A 22,604-nucleotide genomic window follows, 5' to 3' on the forward strand; every position below is an offset into this window, starting at 1 on the left:
GGCTAGCAGTTCAGGAAGAGATTTGTCCATATCATTTATATTTAAATTTAGGACAAATTGACTTAATCTATCTGGCAATGATTGCAAGATCAAATCAGTCGCAAGTTTCTTTCCGAGGGGAAAACCCAACCTTTCAAGGTTTTCCACATACCCAATCATCTTGAGCACATGGGGACCTACAGGGGCTCCCTCAGATAACTTGCCTTGAAAAGGGGCTTTTGAAACTTCAAACCTTTCATGCCTTGCTTGCTCTTGATAGAGCATCTTCAGGTGTTCGATCATATCGAACGCTGCCATGTTCTCATGTTGCTTTTGCAACTCTGAGTTCATGGTAGCCAGCATGAGACAAGCAGTTTCATTGGCATTATCGACATGCTTCTTATAAGCATTTATTTCTTCCTTAGGTGCAGAACTAGGAGGTTCCTCTTCAGGAACAGGTTTCTCCAAGACATACAGCTTTCTATCATGTTTGAGGACAATCCTCAAATTTCGGTGCCAATCCAGAAAATTTGTCCCAGACAATTTTTTTCCTTGTCAAGGATTGATCGTAAAATATTGTTAGAGGTGTTTGTTGTCATGGTAATCTACATGAAATTAATGAAAATATAAGTATCAATAACATATTTAATTAGGCCTTTAATTAAACATGCTCCCACTATTTTACTCAAAACAAATGACCCTCATCATTTGATTCGGAAAATCCCGTTGGAAGATTTTCTAGTGGGTCGAGATCCACATTTCACTTTGTTCTAAGTCCGCGTAGGCGGATTACACAAAACTAGGTTATTTAGGTAGGAACTCCTTCCAATTGTATCTAATACAACTCTCGAATATTTTAGTTGGGTGAATAACTCCTTATTCCAATCCATCACATGGATCATTTCCAACTCTTGCTTCTAAACATATATAATCTTATTATAATTTGTTTAGTTAAGTTTGACTCATTGTTTTAGCAATTGGATATTACAATTATCCCATCGCACCTTACTAATATAGAACATGCACCTCGCGTAGGTGAAACCTACATTATCCGATACTAGTCTTGATGAGTGCTAAAACTTGGAAAGCATAAACTTAATATTTAATTTGAGGGAATTGCAATTGTTCTGATCTCACCGGCTTATTTATCATATAAATCGTCTCTCATATGCATCAACATACATTCACATGCATCAACATGCATTCACATGCATCAACATACATAATGAAACAGTTATGGCCCCTAGCGCAATTTTTCTCCCAAGCCACTGAGAGAACCTAAGCTAACCTAATAACGATCTAAGTTTCTCCAAGCAAGATCTTCAAGGTTGTCCTCCTTTGATATTGAATTCTTCTCTTTCTTCATAACATTACATTACATAAAAGAAACTCGTTTTACATACGAGGGAGTGAGATGAGAAAAGAAGTTGCATTAAGAGATTAAAAGAGAGGCACGACACGCAGGTCGTATTTTAAAATCGCAAAACAAAATAAAGGAAAACTAATGCCATAACCGATCACCACAAGACAATAATAATAAACACATTATTATTATTAATTTTAATTCCTTTAATTAATTAAAACTAAATTAAATTTCGGCGACCGATCACACTACGCAGAGTTAGCCGGGGGTCCACTACTCGGTCAGCGGGAACGGGGTTTCCGTTGCCCGGTCAGCGGACGGTGGTTCCGCTGACCGATCAGCGGACGGGGGTCAAGGGGGAAGCGCCCCTTGCGGGGTTGTAAGGGCAGCGCCCCGAGCCGAAAATTTTAATGAACAATTCATTTAAAATCGATGTCGTTTTTGCATCAACACAACTCTTGCGCTGTCACAAAACAGAAAAACCGAGAATTCTGACTCTGTGAATGTGACGACCGTCACAAGCATGTTACGACCGTCACGTCCAGCTTGTTACGACCGTCACAGGCCCATGACGAACGTCACGCGGCCAAAATAACAGAAACACCTAGAATTATGAATCTGTGAATGTGACGACCGTCACAAAGCATGTTACGACTGTCACGTCCAGCTTGTTACGATCGTCACAAGCCCATGACGAGCGTCACACGGCCAAAACCAGCGCTTTTGAAACAGTCAACAGACGTGATCCAACAAGCACTTAATTCACAACTCTCTGACAGCACAACCCTTGGGCCGTCACTAACCCTAATGCACCAATTTCAGATCGTCAAACACACATCGATTGTTGATTCAGTATGATTGATCAACAGGTCATTGCTTCACCATACTAATGTCGGATTCCGAAGCAAATGACCATTGATCGCTCAAAGGAAAACAATCATTAAGTGTTTGAATGAACGAAACAGAAACAGTATATCATATATACTGTATTTTGCATTAGGATTACTTATATCATATATATAACTTGATCGATCTCATTGCGTAACCTATGGACGATCGATGTATCGCTGCTTCACCATACTAATGTCGGATTCCGAAGCATAGTCAACATCAATCATCCAAACCGTACACACATGATGCCAAATTTAATTACTCGTTTATTCTTTGATTCATTTTGTCTTTTAATCATATTAATACAGAAAATAAACAGCTATCCGATGCATGGTTTCGTAAGTGGCTCTGATACCACTGAAGGAGATTAGCGATCCAAAACGCAACGGAAATTAAAATTTCTCCTTTAGTGATCCTTACGAATGGGCATGATCAGTGATAGAATGGTTACCTCTTGTGACGATTAAAACCTTTGATGCAGATCTACGGAGCGATCACGAACGTTAAACGATGACAACGCCTCTACTCAGTCCACACGAACGGATTCCTTCAATCTCAGTGCTAGCTGCTACGAATGAAGGCTTTGAGTGTGTGTGTGTGTGTGTGTGTGTGTGTGTGTGTGTGTGTGTGTGTGTGTGTGTGTGTGTGAGAGAGAGAGAGAGAGAGAGAGAGAAACGAAATTACAACTGCCCTGAATTCTTCTGCACAAGGGTTCTATTTATAGAACCACTTGTGTGGGCTACAAGCTAAAAAGCCCACTTGAGTGTATGTGGCCCATACTTTATAATATGCCAAAATCACTTAAGCGCATGGTACCTTACCATATTTCGTATTCTACTTAAGTACAATGTACCTTACGATGTTCTACAATTCACTTAAGTGCATCGTACCTTACGGTGTTCCTTAGTTACTCTATCTCTCATCAATCTGTCCTTTGTGTGTGACCCTGTAGGTTTTCGCGGCATTGGCAATTATATTAAATCATGTATTTAACATAATAACAGTGAGCGGTATCTAGCAACACATCACTACTACCCAAGACACGAAAATGTCATGTGATCTGACAAATCCTTTTGTGATAATACTTATATGTATAATTACCCTTTTGCCCTTATGTCTATATCGAACACAACGCATAGACTGTGTCATCCTTGTCCAGTTCAATATTGGGCCCATAGACATTTAACCTGTTACGCAGGATGGGCAAATTCCATCTAGGTCACTCATGTCTCTTAGTATGCTTCGTGGAGTACCCATCAACTGTCTTTATGGTCATCCAGTTACGGACAATGTTTGATCAGCAATAAGGCACTCGACTCTACATCTAGGGTCCATAGTGGTTTCAGGTCAAAGGGTGGTATACATCATTATCACCATGAGAATAACTTATGACACTTAATATTCTATATAGTATTCTCATAGCGGGTCAATCCAGTATAAATATTACTCTTAATATTCATACCTATGTTTAAGACTTGATAACTCCTTATCAATGATCCATGAGATGTGATCATCAGTCTATATACATAATAGTCTTAATGCTTTAATGTTATTCCACTTCACAATAAAGCTCGACTACGGATACTTTAAGAATAGTGCCCTTATGTTTAATGTGATCTCATGATTAAGTCATACTTGATACATTAAACGGACTAGCTATTCTAGGGACTTTATTAAACAAACATAATAAAGAAAAAGCCTTTTATTATTAATAAATAATTCGATACAAGTACCAAAAGTATTGACCTCTAGGGCTTACACCAACAGTTCATGACATCATTCAGGTCACAATCGTACTAACTGTCCTAGTGTTGAAACGAGCACAACAAGATAATTTTAAATGTACCTCTTTTGCAATATATAAAAAACAAAATTTATTTCATATGATAACTTTGTGAGGAAATACCATCACAAACAAATACAACACATTCAACAGACGAGTAATACATAAACAATAACACAAACAACTACAACAATTAAAATACAATTACTATAACTAAGCGATTACAATCATCAAAACAATTTTGAACATATTATGCATCATCCTGCGAACGTCTCTGTCAGTCTTAATATTCACCCATTCACGCACTTCTCCATTTTGGTTGAACATGGACGCAAGCCATTGAATCCTTCTAATCATTTTACCATCTGCAATTTCTCCTCTAACCAACGATCCAACGTATGATTAAGATGTTCTAACGAATCTATATTTCAAAGTCGAATCTTTATCGGCGGTGCGACTGCTAAAAAGATTAAATCGGTATTTCTCTTGTAAATGTATTCAGACATGGTTTAAAATCAAAACATTGAAGGAGATTGAAGTAGAATGAAAGAAAATGTGGTTGGAGGGTAAAAGTTATGTGAAAAAATATGGGAGATGCAAGAAGCTTTCAAATTCATGCGCCAAAGGGCTAGGCGCCACAAGCACAAATCAGAAGCACATGTATGCGTCAGGAGCATGGGCACAAAATACATGCATGCGCCAGCAATCTAGGCACCTCTATGCAATGCTTTGAAAGCATGCGCCAATGGTGTTGGCGTATCTTCTTCATGTTAAATGGATGCGCCGGTTGATCTGGCGCATCTGTTTGAAAAGGTGGTTACTTAGGTAATTTTTTTGAAAATATGGTTATTTCATAAATTAATTTCAAAAATGTGGTTATTTAAAAAAAATCATTAACTTAATCTTAACAACTACTTCATAAAATAAACAACTACTTCAGAAAATAAACACCACAACATCTTCTAAAACATAGCAACACATCAACTCCTCATCACGGTTGTATACAAGTACTAGGAAAAACGTCCCATTCTTAAAACCAATGCATCTTCATCACACAAAAAAATTCTTTTTGGAAATTCATACCATCTTCTAGTCATGTACTTCTCACATCTGTTGGATTTATTCTTACATGTGGTTATGTGAACTGCGCAATTGAAGGTTTTATCAGCTTCAACATCTACCAATTTGATCTCCTTTTGATTTCGTCAGAAGGATTTTGTAGCTATGATTCTAGGAAAATGCTGCAAGATATTCCAAATCCATATAAATGTCGGTTATTAAAATATCACTGTCAAAACAATAAGCAATGTGTACATATACGCTTACCAGGACGTTCTTCGCTTTGCTTCTTTTATTTACTATGATACTCTCCCAAATATATATGTAGTTCCCCATGTAGCTTTCTTGACGAACTTTATTCAAAATAATATCATTCAAACCAGGTTGTTTCTTACCTTAGGTTTCGCAGAACATTACCTTCAACCGGATTTTTCTTTGCAACAATGTTTTTTCTTTGCAACTGATTTTTCAATTTGGCTCCTCTTATTGATGCTTTGCGAAACAATGTAACTTTCATCTATCTCATCCTCTTTCTAAACAGCTTTCATAAAAAAATTCCCTTTTTCCATACGTGAAATTGCAACCTCAACATCGTTGGCAACTTCTGAAATATTGACAGTATTTTTAACAACGGCATTAGCATTCCCATTGGCAATATCTCTAGCTCTTTTGACATAATTATTAACACTATCCATAACAGTTTTGGATTTGTTCATAAATGAATTAGCAGGCTTCACAACTTTACTCATATTGGTATCTCTGTTAACAACTTTTTTTACACTTCCACCTTTTGTAACGGCTTTTGATTGTGCAGAACTTTCATCTAACTCTGTCACCAGTCCCTTAATCTTCTCCATTGCATTCTCCATACATCATATGGATTATGGATTTTAATGCAATGCAAGTTATAACTATTTACATTATGCGCATAAACGACAACTTTCAACATTTCTGCAACAAAACGATAACTTAACAGTTAACATCAATTTCAGTTAAAAATTCTGAAAATTTATTTCACGTATACAAACCAAACAACACAAAGTTGAAATATTCGTAACGAAATGTGTAAAGCCATTATCAGAAAACAAAAAATTGAAACTCGACATCCAACTCTTACATTCACATTCATTAAGTATTATTTATTGACTTAAAGTATATTTTTTAAGCAATATGCGCTAAACATAAAACATTTAGTTGACTATGTGAGAGAAATTTATCAAGCTAACTCAACAAAATCTTTTACTTTCAAGGTGATTTTCTGTTACTTTAAGAAAATATTTGTTACATTCAAAATTAAAAATTCAGTTCATACCAATTAATAGTAGTTTTTTTATAGATTTTTATTCCTATGAATGACCAAGGAAATCACTAGTATATGTTGGTTGTTGATTTTATTGAAAGAAAACTAAAGTGGTTGGACCCTTGTGTCAATAGATATCATATGAGATGTTATCATATTTTAAATTGGTATGCATGTTATCTATAATTTGTTTTATTTTCCAAATTATTTTTTGTTTTTTTTATTCAAATTTAGTATTTGCTACTGTGGTTGGCAGACATTATTTCTTAAAGAAATTATGCTTCATGATTCTTTTTGTGAACTCTGTCCATATTGTCCTGACAATTTAGTCACAAACTTCTGCATTGTGTTCAACCAAGGTGCCTCCCAAAGCAACAAATTGGATCGTAAGTATTCCTAACTCTTACTCTATTTTTTATTATTGAAATTACCTATCAATGTGACACTAATGCATTTAAGTGACTGAACACATAAATGTTTATGGAGTGTGGGTGGCTAAATGGATGATTAAGTGTCCATTCATGACGGATTATGAAGCCATAAGTGTAAGTTGAATTAATGTGATCACTATTTCTTAAACATTTCCCCTCTAATTATATTTCCATTTTTTCCTAAATGTTTATAATTATATGCACGTTGTGATTCCTACAATGATGAAACTTGCATTTTATCTTGTCCAATCATCTAATAATGTTTTGATGAACGAAGTTACGCCAAAGGCTGCAAATTATTGGGATGTTCGGGAGAAGAAGAGGAAGGCGTTGGTGAAAGTATGAAGTTTTTATGAAGTATTTAGGATAATGTTGCATAATTTTGGTTTTGTTCTTAGATTTTGGACAGTCTGATTGTATTTGGATAATCTGATTATTGGAACTCATTTTGAGTTTGGATAATTTGGCATTAACTTGGTCTTCTTCTAAAGTTAAGGATAATCTGGTTGTTGTTACATGTTTGGTGGATATTTGATTTGTATCTTGGATAATGTGATCATTCATTTAAGTATGAAGTTCTTATGAAGCATTCTTTGATAATGTTGTAGTATGTTGGTTTTGTTCTTAGATTTTGGATAATTTGATATAATTTGGTTGTTCTTCCATGTTTGGTGGATAATTTGTTTGTATTTTGGATAATGTGATTGTTCACTCTATGATTTTATGTTTGCTAATATTACATAGGAAAATGACATATTATGATTACGAGTACATTACTACTTTGACATACACATCAAATACACTTGACATTTTTGACGTCTTGATTTAACATACCTCTTTGTGATCTAGTTAAGTACAACTGACTTTAGCATTATCATTCTCCTTCCTTCACATGTTGAATTCACCTCTAACCACCATGTTGCAAATTCATCAAAGTTGTTTCAAATTGCAATAAAATTATGTTAAAATCTAACAAGGGAAGATAACCTTGGGCAATTAAGAAAAAATTTATCATTCAGACAAAATCTGATATTGGAAATCAACAAAACTTCTCATGTATTAATCTAAGCTCTTAAAAAATTTGATATTAGAGATGAACAACAGATTTCATCGAACAACATGTTTGTAAATTTGAACTAAAATGTAAAGCATTATCTATGATATGGTTCTACACAAGTTACATGTTTATCACTATAATGGAAGAGTACGAGCTTATCTAAAATACAAACTAAGTGAATATTCCATTTTATAATGGAAGAGTGTGAGCTTATATAGTGTTTTATAACCAATTCTGACAACTTTAACAAGTTACAATTGAGTAATAGAATTAGTTACTAGTTTAAACTAGAAGTTAAATCTAAGTTAAAGCTTAACTTACTTGTCTAGTACTCTCCCACAAAATCATGGTGACTGAAGAGTGACTTTGAGCTTATTTCTAAGATTTTGAAAGGCAATAATATCCAAAGGCTTGGTTAATGTGTTTGCAACCAGATGTGTTGCATGGACATATTGAATGGCGACATAAATGTTTCTCTTGAAAAGTGAAGATCAAGATGAATGTGCTTTTTACATGCATATAACATAGAGTTATAAGAACTCTGGATAACACTCAAATTATTTCATAGTAGAGTTGGATTGAGAAAGGGAATACACACTTCAGATAATAGAGATTCTAACTAAAGAATCTCAGATGTAATGTGCGTTAGGGTTGTGTATTCAACTTACGCACTTGACCTGACAACAAAAGACTATTTTCTTGAGCTTCGAAACACTAGATTTAGCCTAAAGAAAATCTAAAAGTCGAATATGTACATGTGATCATCAAGTTCAATGGTCCAATCACTATCATTATATACAATGAGAGAGAACTTATGGCCAACAATTAAAGGATTAAGCAATAGACCATGAGAGATATTGCCACTTAAGTATGTCATTATTCTTCTAAGTGTATACCAATATGGCATAAGAGGACCAGACTTACATTAGCAAGTTTTATTCACATTGTAAGTAATGTTAGGTCTAATTAGAGTAATATACTGCAAGGCGCTACAATTAACTTGTATTAGTGAGGATCATCAAAGACATCGTAACCATGTTTTCTAAGCTTGTAAGGTCTAAGAATTGGAGTGGGAACTCCATTTTCATCTAACATTTTAGCTCTTATTAAAATATTCCTAATATATTTGAATTAAGATAATATTATGGTTCTTTTGGATTGAAATTTAACCTCAATGCCATTGTGACATAACTTTTACAGAAATATGATTGTGAGTGTGATTATATCTCTGAAGGTACAGTGTTACCTCAAAGGACATGATATCTCAAAGGATGCAATGATACCCCCCTGAAGGATGCAATGATATACTGGAGTGTACAATGATATCTCAAAGGAGGCAAAAAATACTCTGAATGTCACAATGATATCTCGAAGGGCATAATGATACTCATGTGTAGTCTTCATAAGAATCATATGAGATGATACACTTAGCAAATATGGTGCCTCATTAAAAATTGTGCCCTTGTAGGGAAAAATAAAGACATCTTACTACTTAACTGATGTTTCAAATCATAAGTACAAGAAATTAAGTCATTGTGATTTACATCCTCTCCTTATTAGCTTAAAAATAAATGTTTAAACTGAAAAGTAAATGTTAACTATAATAGTGTCTCATATTCAATGAGTTTCAAGACCTATGGATGGCATCGTTATTGAGTTCTTCTAGTTTATAGGCATTATGTAACAACTTCTCACGTGCTTAGTAGGGCCCTTCCCAATTGGAAAATAACTTTCTAACCATAGTTGGTGCCATTATATGCTTGAGTACCAAGTCACATTCCTTCATTTCTCTTGGAACCACGTGACGCTTGTACCTCCTTGCGACTCTTTGCTTTGTTGTGAGTTATTGGATGTGTACCATTTTGTGGGCTTTATCGAGTAAATTGGTCGATATTCTCATAGTGACTCAGTGTATCCTAAATGTACATTAAATAAATTGGTGATGAATGCCTTTTTTTGTTTTCTCACTAAGAACTGCATCTCAGCTTCCTCGAAAGGTATTGGTAGTTAGTCACAAAGAACCTAGAAATGTTCATGTACCAGCGCAAGGCCGCCTCTTTTAGTGTTCTGGAAAAGAAACTCACACTTTAGGGATTCTACCGCACTTATTATCGTCAATTTTATATCGATGGCGGTAACGTGCTCTTAAGGTTTCTTTTCCCATCAATTTCACCAATGAGAGACGGTTGAATTTATCTAGGACCGAGGTGTCCCAAATTTTAGCATAAAGGGGTTATGTCTTTTTGTTCATCGCCATGTTTTTGTTATCGTTGGATGTTCTAAATTCTAGCTTGCATGGATTGGTTCTAGAGGTGTAGATCGTCCATTGTGGCCTGCATCCCCATTAGGACCTTGTCGTTGCTAGAATTGGATGTATTTCTTGTGCCCGTCATTGGGAAATGTTGGATGAGTTAAGTTAAAGATTTTAGAAAAACAGTGTGGTCCGTGTTATTTTTATCATAGCCCACAATGGGTGCCAACTGTACTTGCAGTGAATATAATATATGATATCCAGTCTACAATAAGATAAACAAGAGTACTTTAGGATTCTGATATAAATAAAATGATACGTGTAACCTAACTTTTTGAACAGGTATATAGTTTCCATCCTCCCTTAAGGGATGTCGGTCTATAAATCCGACCACGTAGAGCCTGACTTGAAATGTCAAAGAGTGTGGTGGATGAGTCACTCTTTTAATCTAGGAGACATGGGTTTAATCGATCATTAAGACTTGAAATTGTTTGACTTCTTTTATAGTAGTTCTGCAAATGGTAAGAACATATTTAGTGAGTCATCTCCAAACATATATGATGACATGACGAGTTCACTCTCACATGCCTTTTAAACCTCTCCTCACTATTTACGAGATGGATCATTAATAGTATGTATTGGAATACAAAATTTTGGTGTTGTCGTCTTTTTTTTAAAATTTTAATTCTTATTTAAAATATTTATATATTATTTTATCTTTATCAACAAATAAATATAATTTTTATTTATTTAAATAGTTGAATTTTTTAATAATTAAATACAAATTTTGCAACTTTCATTATTTTATTCAATTTTTTTAGAGAAGAAAAAAAAAGACGTTGACGGTGCTTACGCGGTAGTAAAAAAGTAGGCGAGATAGATAGAAAGAAGAAGCGGCAGCATAGCACTATCACCAACCTGTTCTCACTCTTTCAACTTCAAATTGCCGACACGACACACAACCTTAAAACTTCATTTGATTCAACCCCTTCATTTGTTTCTCTCTCTAATTTCAGTTTTTGTCTTGTATCTACCATCACCATTAGAGAGAGAACAAGGTATATATATGGCTATGAACAAATCAGGGGTTGCAGTTTTGAGGGCGAGTTTGGTAATTGTAGCTCTCTGCATAGCAGGTTACATACTATGTCCTCCTCTCTATTGGCATTTCAAGGAAGGTTTAGCTGCTGTCAAACATTCTTCATCTTCTTCTTCCAATTGTGCCCCTTGTCTCTGTGATTGTTCTTCACAGCCCACTTTTTCAATTCCTCAAGGTTTTGTTTCCTAACCCCTCTTTTTTTATTAAGTTTCCTTAATTGCCCATTTTTAGATCTAGTTCAAAATTTGATCTTTTCTCAATTGGGTTGTTCAGTTCCACTTAGGATTTGAATCAGAAGGAAAAAATTGAATCTTTTTGAGATCTAGATTCTTTGTGATTCTGTTTTTTATTGTAGTAACTGGTGTTAGTTCAATCACTGAATTTGAGTGATTATTTGATTAATAGGCACTATTGATCTGAATTTTCAGTTCATGGTGAATGTGATTTTGCTTCTTTAAAAAGTTATTATATGCTAGGGTTTTGGAATTTTTCTGTACGAATTTAACAGACCAGTGTGAAGTTACAAACTTGAAACTTTGTTCTAACTTCCCCTCTATTTATGGTATACTTTTATCATAGGTTTTGATTTGTTATGAAGTGATAGACCTGATTAACAAACTAATTGAAACAGTTGTAATCTGCGGTACTTACACCGGCACCAAATTGATGAGCAGAGTTTTAATTAGCAGTCGTGGTAACAAACTGACAATTGTGGTTGCATCGCGATTCTTGATATTGTGGAGAATCCTAATCAAATTTGGTTGATGGGGCTTCAATTGTGGTTGCCTCGTGGTATTGACAACATAAAAGATCTTTATATTGCGGGCTAGATCTTGATTGCAAACATTTTTATTTAAAATTCTGTTGATGTGTCATATCCACAAATTTGTTATCAACTAACACATAAATTAGCTTCAATTTTATTAAATTATGTGAATGTTGTCGTGGTTTTATCATAATTCACTGCTCTGTTATCTTCATCTAACGATGAAACGAGTGTGTACTTATTTTAGTTTCTTTCACTTTGTTTATGCAGGGTTGAGCAACATTTCATTTGGAGGTTAGTCTTTGAATCCTAGATGATCTCAATTGGAATCCATTAAATAACCCATTTTGATCTTGTTAAACCAATGATACACGTATGATGGTAGAAGTTAAGTACTATTGTTAAGAGTCACTTTGAGCAATATGATAAATAGCTATTTCTACTTTGACAGAATCATCTTTTAGGATCTATGAAGCACAAACACTGGACACGACACTGACACATCGACACCAATAATATTTTGAAAAAATTAATAAATTGAAGGTAATCACAAATCGGTGTTCAACACAGACACGGACACACCTTTTTGTGTCTTTTTTTCAGAGATGTTGGTGTTATAGAGTTTAGGATCACAAAATCTCACGTCTCTTCGGTTTTTTCTTACAAGATCCATGATTGGTTTATACTTTCCTGATTATATCTATTGTAGAATTTTGTCTAAATTTGAATAAGAAATTTTAGTCTAAATTTGAATAAGAAGTTTTCAATCTATACATGAAAGCTCAAGAACAGAGAATTTATTTTGCTCACAACGGTGTTGTTTTGAGACATCCTTTTACTGGTATTTATGGCTCAACTTCCTTCACCAACAAATTTTCTTTTTCTTCTCTTGATTGGAATTGCTATTCAGATTGTGCAAAGCCTGATCCAGAAGTAAACGGAGACACCGAAAAGAATTTCGCAGAGCTACTGTCAGAGGAACTAAAGCTACGCGAAACCGATGCTTTGGAAAATCAGCGACGCGCTGACATGGCTCTCCTTGAGTCAAAGAAGATCGCATCTCAGTATCAGAAAGAAGCAGACAAGTGTAATTCCGGTATGGAAACGTGCGAGCAGGCAAGGGAGAAAGCCGAGTTGGCGTTAGTCGCTCAGAAGAAGCTAACTGCATTGTGGGAGCTTCGAGCTCGCCAGAAAGGATGGAAAGAAGGGGTTGCCAAATCAAATGCTCAGTCTCAAGGAAAAGTACAAACTTCTTAGAAACAATGTATGGCCTCCATGGAATGTTTCTTGCATAATAGTTTTCGAAGTGTTTTTAATGGTGGTAATAGTAATTCATGTAGTTCTCTTATGAGTTGAAGAAAGCTAAAGTGTAAAATACAAACGTTGTTGCTTTTCTAACCCATTTTTGGGCATTGGTTCCAGATGTACTACTGCTGAAAGCTAGAAATTGTTATTTCTTATGATAATGTTTTACAGAGAAAATTTATTACTACTGCTGGCTTGTTTTCGGAGGCTCGTTTCTTTGTTTTTGTTGTACAATAGAGAATTCATATTGAACACTGTTTTTGGAACCGCACACCTTCATAACTTCAATAGCTTATTACTAAATTTGGGTCTGAATATCACCCATGTCACAATTAGTGTCATTTTAACAAACAAACAAAAAGTATATATTTTAAAATAGAATATCATTTTCAACTTTAATATTGATTAACTAAACGAAATTGAATGGAGAAGTTGGAAAGTGGTAAGAAATAAGCATGAGTCTTGACTAGTGTGTTATTATAGTGGAGGTCAGGTGACCTCTTAGGTGTGCCAGACACACCTGCTGCTAATCGGGTGGATCGGCTTTGGATTATTTTTTGTACTCCGAACACCATTAATATGTATTGGGATTACAAAGTGACTTATAATATTTTCTTTTAAAAGTAACTTATAATTTGGGACAGATGGAGTAGGGGTGGCAAACGGGCATGCCCGTCCCGCAAAAGCCCATAAAAAAATGGGACGGGGCGGACCAGACATAGTTGAGGATGTGGGCTTAAAACTTAGGTCTGACCTATAAAAAAGTGAAGGAGGGACGGAGAAAACTTGCGGATACTGCATCTTTTTAGCTTAAAAATGCAAAAGTTTATGTAAATACTTTGCCCGCAAAAGTCCGCGAAGAAAATGGGACGGACTGGGGCGGAAACATTAGAGGATAAGGGTTTAAACAATTGACATGTTGCGGATAAACCATCATTTATGTCGGTCGTCCTATTGGATCGAGCTTGGATTAATTTTTAATATTCAAAATTGAAAAAATTAATTAATATTATTTTTTTATTAAATGAGTTGCCAACGATTTTACTTCTTGGATTTGGGTTAATTTTTTATATTTAAAAATTAAAAAAATTAATTAATATTATTTTTTATTAAATGAAGTGCCAACTTCAAGTCTGTTACTTCTCACCTCGGAAATAATAGTCGTAACGAAATTCAACTCTGTTACTTCTCACCTCGGAAATAGTAGTCGTAACGACGTATTGCATAATTATAAATAATAGTCGTAACGACTTATTGCATAATTGTATAGTTTTGACAGTATCGTGAAATTTCTTAAAATGAACAATCTTGTCTGCGATTTGACTTGATAAATGTTATTTTTCAAAATCGTAAAACGAACACTAATTAGTTTTGTAACTGATTATGTTTAATCAACTTGGTTGTACTTAACTGAATTAGTTTACTCAAATAATCTCCCTATAAATAGCCTTACAGAAGCTATTACGACTCCACCTTACTCTCTTTCTCATTGAGCTTGAGCCAACTTCTCACAATGGTCCTCCATGATTTCAAATGGATATCTGCTATGCACAATGAAAGTACTATTGGATGCAAATGAGTACTAAGGCTTGTTTTCAAAGATTAGTTTATGTTTATGTTTAGAGTGGAGCAAAACCCCAATGGGATATCTACTATGTTCACCCTCACTACTTCCACTTGCTCCATCATTATTTTAGTTTATGTTTATAATATCATTTTCACTTATAATTGTCAACCTCACATTCAACAACTCATCACCAACATGGATGTTCAATTCTCTCTGAAGCAACTAGGGTAATTTAGACTATTTTTGGAAATTGAGGTCACTGCATCTTCAATTGCAGCATCTTTCTTTCTTAAACAAAACACATAAGAGATCTTTTAAGCAAGACCAACAATAGTTATGCCAAGGGATTAGCCACCCCTTATGGTTGCAATCTAAATACACATATTCTATTTTGTGAGAATTTGAGCATTGTGGCTCTATCAAATCCGACTTTGTGTGTTAAAAACAAAACAAATTAAATTGGATATTTTCTTCCTAAAGAAAAAGGTGATCATTAAGACTCTAGCAATTAAGTGCATACTAGTAATTGGTAAGTATGTTGATATGGTGACCAAACATATCTTTCCTCTAAGGTTTCTTACACTAACATAAATTCATAATTCTTGATAAATGTTTTTTAACCACTTTGAATCTTCTCCTCTTTTTTCTCTCTATTTCTCTCCTTCTCTATCTCTATCTTAATCTCACTCTCTCTAAAACAAAAATGATTTTATAATAATGAGAGAGAGAGAGAGACTAAGAGAAATAGACAAGGTGGAGAAAAATTGAGAGAAACAAGGAAGAAGAGTATCCAAGTTTGTTCTCTATCATAAACAAATTATTTTAAATTTAAAAGGAGGGTATTATAGTAAGTAGCATAAGTTGCAACCGTAACTAGTATGTTATCAAAACAAAATAACCAATTGTGTGAGTAAGACTAACTATGTTGAGTCAGCATAATAGTTATAATTAAGTAACTAACTCAATTAGTTACACCTCCCTATAAATAGCCATACACAAACTATTACAATGAAATGATTTATTTCTAAAGAAATATAATAACATAACTATATCTTTCTCCGAATTCTAGTGATCTAGAAGATGAAATATGCATTATCTCTTGGTTTCTAATAGAGTGTGTTAGTGTGATAACGGAAAATTTTATACAATCCATCAATTGACATGTACACGTGGATGGTATGATTTATTTGTTTTCAACTTTAGAAAAAATTGGTCATAATGCAAGGAGATATGTGGAGAGTTTGCCTGTGGGGTATTTGGCATTTTCAGAATCTGCAAATTGAGGGGAAATGTGGCCGAAATTGTACAAAGTGATTATCAAAAAGTTGTTGCGTTTTTTAAACAATGGCAGTGGGCAAATTGTCAGCTGTATCAAATCCCTTCATTAATAAATCATGGTGGCTAAAGCCATCTTTTAATAAGCTAAAGTACAATGTTAAAGCAGCATTATCCAAAACAATGTGGGTGGTGAATTATGCTTAAAGGATGAGAGTAGTAACGTCAACAACGTAAAAATATTGTATCTAGATTACATTGTATCAGTTAAAAGGGAAAGACTTGTGGATTGCTTCAAATTATTCATTAGACGGGGAAGCTAGATGCAAAGATAATGGTAAATAGCTTTCATAAATTTCAATTTCGATTTTATCAGTTCAAGAAATACAAAACACCAAAAGTAGCCAAAAGGCAACACAAAACAAAAACAAACCGAACAAAAAATGACCTCAAATAAAAACAGACAAGCAACAACCACCCATCACATTGCTCGTCTCAATTTGTTCCTTCACTTTTATAAAATGTTAAGTTAGTCCCTTAACACAAAATTAGTGAAGTTAATGTGACACTTAATAAAAGTGGATAACCAGACCAGATAATAAACCCTTCAAAAAATGAGGGGCCATGTTAAGGGCACACTACTATACCAGTGATCCATTTTATTAACTGTTAGCTTTTTTATTGTAATCTAACAGTCATAAACACAATATACATACATATCTGCAGCAAGAAAATCAGGGAATTATATCCTTCCCCAAATCATCTAAATGGGAAAAATAAAACGTTAAGAGCTATATATCAGAATGAAAAATTATGAATTTAATAGATAAATTAACTATTCTATGATTGCTTGTGAGAAAATGTGATTTAGTTTGATATTCGGTTAAAATATAAAATGTCGGGTGGGGTAGAGCTCTAACAATCAGTCAAACATTAATCCATGCATCAAACTTTGACCATTATCAAACACAAGAACCGGTCCAGACTAGAGGATACAAATAGGAGCAAACATGAGTTGACTCTGTCATGAACAAGAGCTAATGTGTATCTTGTAAGGTCAGACAATTACTTGATGAGAGGAGAGACTTGAACAGCCAGCCATAGCCAAAATCAGCTTGTTACAATCTCCATCTGAAAAGCAAAGCATAAGCTCATGTCAATTGTATGATATGGGGAAATTAATCAAGGCCAAAATATCAATTGATAGTTGAGATTAAATTTCTACGAAAAAATTGGATTTAAAGTTTAAATATTTAATACAAAATTCCAAAAATATATATTTTTCTATGATAATTTGAAGAGGCATGCCAGAAAATTCAATGAAAACTCATCCATCAATCCCAATTTGAAGCACTTACCAAAGTATTTTCTAAATCCTAAACTGCAGAATAGAGGAGTATATTATCTAGACGGTTCCACTTAAGAGTTCAGGCTCAGCATCATGTGGAAGGAATATTGAAAGATTATCCAAGTTGGGAAAGCCTTGAAGTCTCAGTCCATTCTCATTTGCCAAATGAAGTAGACATATAAAGCACAAATGAGGAGATATGTCACTGATGTTTGCAGCGGCATTGCATTCGGCAGGAAAATTAGCCAATAAATTCTTGAAATATATTATTTCTTCTTGGTCCTTTAAAATAAAGAAATTGCAAAATTAGAACATATCATTCAAAGCAAGGCAAAAAAAAATACAGCTTTTATTATGCTCTAGTATCCTATGGAAAGTTAAAATAGCATCATGCCTTGAAGAAAACTCACTAGCAAGTTTCATTCCAGTGTGGGAAACCAGAAAGGGAAGCTAATTGTGAAAAGAAATGACAACGAATATTTTGTACAATGAACTTCTGTAGAAATGGAGGTATACCTGAACAACAGTAAATTTAGCAGATGCTTGAACTTCGTCCCATAGAGTAACTTTTAGTGCTTGAACATCAACTTGTTTAGACGTTTTGTCATACTGGACTTCGGTTTTACTGACCTGTTATTTGAAAATATACAATATATTGTTATACTAAAATTCTTGCTACGATGTTTTGATTAAAAATTAATGACGTGTATGTACTGATGAAAGACATCATCCTATGATTTAGGTGCATAATACCTTGAAAAACATATTAAGACCAAGTTGTGTATATATAAAAAAAAAACTACCTGACGAGGCTGAGTAATAAGAGTGTCAGGGTCCTCAATATCATTGTGATGAACACCTTCATAGTCACCAGCTTCATCACCTCCACAAGCACTTCCATTATCCCAAGAAGGGAATAAATCATTCTCATTGAACTGATCACTAGATCCATCTGCATCTGCATCTGCAAATGCACCCAAACTTTAAATACAATCAAAAGACAGCTGAAAACATTTTAAATGATCTCGACATATACAAGCATGGTGATTAATCTAATATTTGAAAAAGGAAAACTTTAAAACATTTTACCTGAGAATCGTTTTTCCCTCCTCCCAAGGCACTAAAGAAAGAACAAAAAGCATTAGAGATAGCCTGCCAGAGGCACTAAATAAGCACCACTCCAGACAAGAAAAGTACTTTGAAACTGATTTGTATGTTTTAAAGAAACTACCTTCACATCCGGAAGAACAAATAGCTTGACAAGTTCCTCTGGCTGATAGTGGCAGTCCTCTGGAAGTTTTGTATTGCAAGGCGGCCTGCTCTCAGGGAGAAGTAGTGTTTTTGGATTCTTGGGAGGAGCAAATATATCCATAACGTTTTTCTCCAGAGACTTTGTGAAATCTAAATCAATTTCAGCTTGTTTTTTACTCTTTGTCTGCCTAGTTTTAAGGGTTGACCCATCTTCGGAAGTAGGTTGAACCTCAGAAACTACAACAAAGTAATTAGAATAAGTACAATGTTCATTTCTAAGAAACATAGAGCGTTTAAATCTCTTTATCTGGCCCCCAAACCTCACCTTTAGATTTTTTATACTTCCAATGATCAGGGCCTGCCCAAGCATTCTGTTTTGAATTAAAACCCAGACTCAAGAATAAGTACCCATCAACATTTTCAAATCTGTCATCCATATCAGACTCTCTGGAAGGAAATTGCTCATTTTCCTAAAAAGTTTAGAGTTTAACTTTAGCCAATACATCATTCACTTGTTAGATTGCCAAAACTCAAAAGACTGTTTTAAAAGCTTATTCTAAACAATCAGAGATTTCTATGGCTAAAACATGAGAAAACCTGAGGGTAACTAGGGAAACTTTGATCAACATCATTAGAGCCTAGATCAGCAACAACTGGTTGGTCATCATGATCATCACTCCAGGTCGTGCAGTTCTCATAGCCTTCTCCATCAGCCCCATTTTCAAAATTAAAATCAGCATCAAGCTCTTCAGCTGAATTCTGGCCATGAAATTGAAAATCAGTAGGCCTTCTATTATTCTCATCGAATTGGTTTACTATAGTCCGGAGAGTTGGAGAAATTTCTTTCTTCACACGCATCTCCAATAACATCTGCTCAACACAATCTATAAAGAAAAGTCAGTCCCAATTAACCACATCGAATGTGTTTCAGTTTGCAAATGTACTGATGGTGACAGTGTCCCCAAATATTTCGCAAAGCAACACACCTTTGGCAAAAGAAAGATCAATGGTATCCGAGATAGCAGGTTCATTTTGGCTTGTCATACAGTTTGCAGGTACTTCTAGTGAATCAAAGAGCACCCTACAACCACCATACACACCGAGATTATTCATTAAAAGGCCTTTGGCTCCTCCTTCATCAAATTTTGCCGTTGTCTGGCGATAGAGGGGATCCACAACAAATGCAGCTGAAAAGAATATAATATAACATCATATACATTTTCAGCAAGACTTCAACCCTGCTGCCTATAAGTAGTAACAAAAATAGAATAAGGATTCAAAATCACCATCAAATTTCTTTACATTGAGAGCCTCAAAGGATGATTCCAGTGTTGACAAAGGTGACAACTGCATGAACAAACAACTGTTCAAACCAAGCAGAAACCATCATTAACCAGTCAAGACCAAAGATCCAAAAACTACTGACCTTTCTATCTGTTTCTTTCCTGCTTCCTTTTTGTGCACTTGCAACATTAATACCCTCCACGGTAGTGTCTGACACTATGACATATCATTAGTTAGAACTTAATAAAGAACAAATATTACAAAACCAAAAGTAAATGCACTGTAGTAGGAAGATCAAGCCATTTGAATTCATACATTCACAAGATATCAAACATGTACTAGGAATATCAAGCCATTTGAATCCATTCATTCACAAGATATCGAACATGTACTAGGAATATCAAGCCATTTGAATCCATATATTCACAAGATATCAAACATGTACTAGGTATATCAAGTCGTTTGAATTCATACATTCACAAGATATCAATCATTATTAGAAATAGAGCATATGTTATATTACAATACACCATATACAAGAAGGAAGAAATGCAATCCCTATAAGTCCTATCTTCAAAGAAATCATCAAGAAAACTCACTAGTAATACAACTAGTGAAAAAAAAAAAAGAAGAAGAAAAAACGAGAGAGAGAGAATCAGAATGTGCTAGGCTTGATAAGAGGGAAATGATTGTAACCTTGCTCAGCTTCTTGTCCTGTTCTATTCATCCCACCAAGCACTTTGTATGCCTCGGAATGCACTGAATCCACCCTTAATGAATAAATTCTGACACCAGCCTCAAGAGTGCAGCTTGCCTGTCCAAACAAAATTTAATGAAGCTACCTTAAGTATACACACATACAACTTTGTTTGTTCAACCTGGTAACCTAGTTCGTACTAACATGTTGGATTGAAGCCATGTCCATTGTGTGACACCGACACATGTAATTATATTCAATCACTTCCAATTTCCTAAACAATTACCATCGACCATATTTCATTGTTGTGTCTCTCTTGTTAGTGTTGCATAGTTAGTAAATTCATATGCGCAGCCCATAATCTAATCAGAAAATTTTCATAATCTAGCACATAACACTTCAGATTGAAGCCGGTGACATCGAAACATGAAATTGTATTCAATCACTTCCATTTCTTAAATTATTACCACTGTTTGTGTGTCACTCTTGTGTCTTTGTTAGTAAGTTCATATGTGCAGCCCATAATCTAATAATCAATTTTGCATAATCTAGTAGACTTGGAATTATAGCACATGGCATCACCAATGGCAAGAAAACTATTCAATAAACATCACATGCTAAAAAGTATAAACCCTAATCATATTCAGACAAGTTTAAAGCATACGTACCTTCTGAAAATTAGTCTCCGTATCATTTTCTTCTTCGGGCTTAATAATATCAGTAAGATGATCAATCAAATTTAACTCCCAAGTGTTTTTCTGATTAATTTTCTGCACGCCAATTTTTTATAAAATCAAAAAAGCATCAAATAAGGTTTGAATTGCGTCAATGCAAACAAAAAATCAAACAAAAATAAATAAAGTAAGTAAAATTTCAATTTCGTTTTGCGTTTACATTTTCGCTGGCGAGCTTTATGCAGTTCTGGAACAAATCGAAGATCTGCTGTTTGTTGAGACAAGGATCAGAACCGGCATCGGAGGATTGGGAGTCAATGTGAGCCTTGCGGCGGATAGCGGCGGCGCGTGCTGCACGTGCTTGAGCGCGTTCGAGCTGATCGTCATTGGAACCTAGTAAGAAGGGACTTGTAGGAGATTGAATTCTTGCCGCAACAGGAAGCCTCTGTCTGGTAGGGCTTAGGGTTTCCCCCATTGGAAGAAGGCGAAGGTTAGGGTTTGGAAGTGGAAGTGAGGAAGAAGATTAGAGAGATCTGGAGAAATTCGAATTCTGTGGGTTCCCTCTCGTTTTGCTATTTGAATTGGAAGTTTAATCTTTTATGAAGAAGACGCTTATTTTGAAGCAAGGGTCACAAAAAGTAGCGGTATTTGGATGATCAAATGTATTATTTTTTAATTAATAATAATATTATAATAATTTGATAAAATAATAGATTTAATATAAAATACTATCGTATGGTGTATCAAAATTTTAATATTTCAGATAAAAACTTATTAAAAATAACAAGTACACACAATTGTCTTGTTGAAATCAATAATTTCTGATTATGGGGAAAAAAGTTGATGGACATGCGTGAATTCAGGGGTAAGAGCTTTTTTTTTTTCAAAAAAATTTTAAGTCCCATATTTTTCACTCTTAATAGTTTTTGCTTTATTTTACACATTTTGGCATGATTTTTTTTCATTATTTCAATACTTTCATCCGAATTTGATAATAAGAATCACGTACTAACGATTGTCATCAAACTATCATTTAGCCTATAAATAAAGGCATGTCCCTCCCTTTTTCATATCCAAAAACATGAAATTTCTCACCTTCCTCACACACACTCTTTGTAAAATATTTTAACTTTCTCTCATTAATTTAGTCATAGCTGTCGCAACCTGCGAAAAAAACAACCGGCGAAAAAGAAAAATGACAGAAGAGTCACCACCGTGCGTTAT

At 34.6% G+C, this 22,604-nt stretch overlaps 2 protein-coding genes across 5 annotated transcripts; one reads left to right on the top strand and one right to left on the bottom strand.

Annotated features, from left to right (window-relative positions):
* Positions 1–10,932: 10,932 nt before the first annotated feature.
* On the top strand, positions 10,933–13,471 carry LOC127101614 (uncharacterized). Its single transcript, XM_051039072.1, has 3 exons — positions 10,933–11,388; positions 12,250–12,273; positions 12,890–13,471. The coding sequence occupies exons 1-3, from the start codon at positions 11,181–11,183 to the stop codon at positions 13,234–13,236; spliced, it is 579 nt and encodes a 192-aa protein (XP_050895029.1). The 5' UTR covers positions 10,933–11,180; the 3' UTR covers positions 13,237–13,471.
* Positions 13,472–16,937: 3,466 nt separating this feature from the next.
* On the bottom strand, positions 16,938–22,001 carry LOC127101615 (condensin complex subunit 2). Of its 4 annotated transcripts, none has more exons than XM_051039076.1 (14): positions 21,601–22,001; positions 21,375–21,476; positions 20,706–20,823; positions 20,152–20,219; positions 20,012–20,072; positions 19,712–19,912; positions 19,323–19,609; positions 19,051–19,195; positions 18,706–18,962; positions 18,564–18,594; positions 18,278–18,432; positions 17,991–18,104; positions 17,485–17,756; positions 16,938–17,257 (listed from the first exon to the last, which is right to left on the bottom strand). In XM_051039076.1, the coding sequence occupies exons 1-13, from the start codon at positions 21,853–21,855 to the stop codon at positions 17,532–17,534; spliced, it is 2,019 nt and encodes a 672-aa protein (XP_050895033.1). In that variant the 5' UTR covers positions 21,856–22,001; the 3' UTR covers positions 16,938–17,257; positions 17,485–17,531. The 4 variants fall into 4 exon arrangements, with proteins under 4 accessions (XP_050895033.1, XP_050895031.1, XP_050895032.1 ...); XM_051039074.1 differs by having other exon boundaries at positions 18,278–18,438; XM_051039075.1 differs by having other exon boundaries at positions 20,152–20,225.
* Between the last annotated feature and the right edge of the window lie 603 nt (positions 22,002–22,604).

Source organism: Lathyrus oleraceus, chromosome 7 (genome assembly GCF_024323335.1).
Source record: "Lathyrus oleraceus cultivar Zhongwan6 chromosome 7, CAAS_Psat_ZW6_1.0, whole genome shotgun sequence".
Classification (NCBI taxonomy): domain Eukaryota; kingdom Viridiplantae; phylum Streptophyta; class Magnoliopsida; order Fabales; family Fabaceae; genus Lathyrus; species Lathyrus oleraceus.

What these genes read in the sequence shown, in the direction of transcription:
- LOC127101614 (XM_051039072.1), top strand. Translation starts at nt 11,181, where the DNA reads ATGGCTATGAACAAATCAGGGGTTGCAGTTTTGAGGGCGAGTTTGGTA. An exon ending in CACTTTTTCAATTCCTCAAG is followed by an intron (nt 11,389 to 12,249) that starts GTTTTGTTTCCT and finishes TTGTTTATGCAG; the next exon opens with GGTTGAGCAACATTTCATTT. An exon ending in GAGCAACATTTCATTTGGAG is followed by an intron (nt 12,274 to 12,889) that starts GTTAGTCTTTGA and finishes ATTGCTATTCAG; the next exon opens with ATTGTGCAAAGCCTGATCCA.
- LOC127101615 (XM_051039073.1), bottom strand. Translation starts at nt 21,855, where the DNA reads ATGGGGGAAACCCTAAGCCCTACCAGACAGAGGCTTCCTGTTGCGGCA. An exon ending in TAAAGCTCGCCAGCGAAAAT is followed by an intron (nt 21,477 to 21,600) that starts GTAAACGCAAAA and finishes ATTGGCGTGCAG; the next exon opens with AAAATTAATCAGAAAAACAC. An exon ending in GTTTCCCTAGTTACCCTCAG is followed by an intron (nt 19,196 to 19,322) that starts GTTTTCTCATGT and finishes TAAACTTTTTAG; the next exon opens with GAAAATGAGCAATTTCCTTC.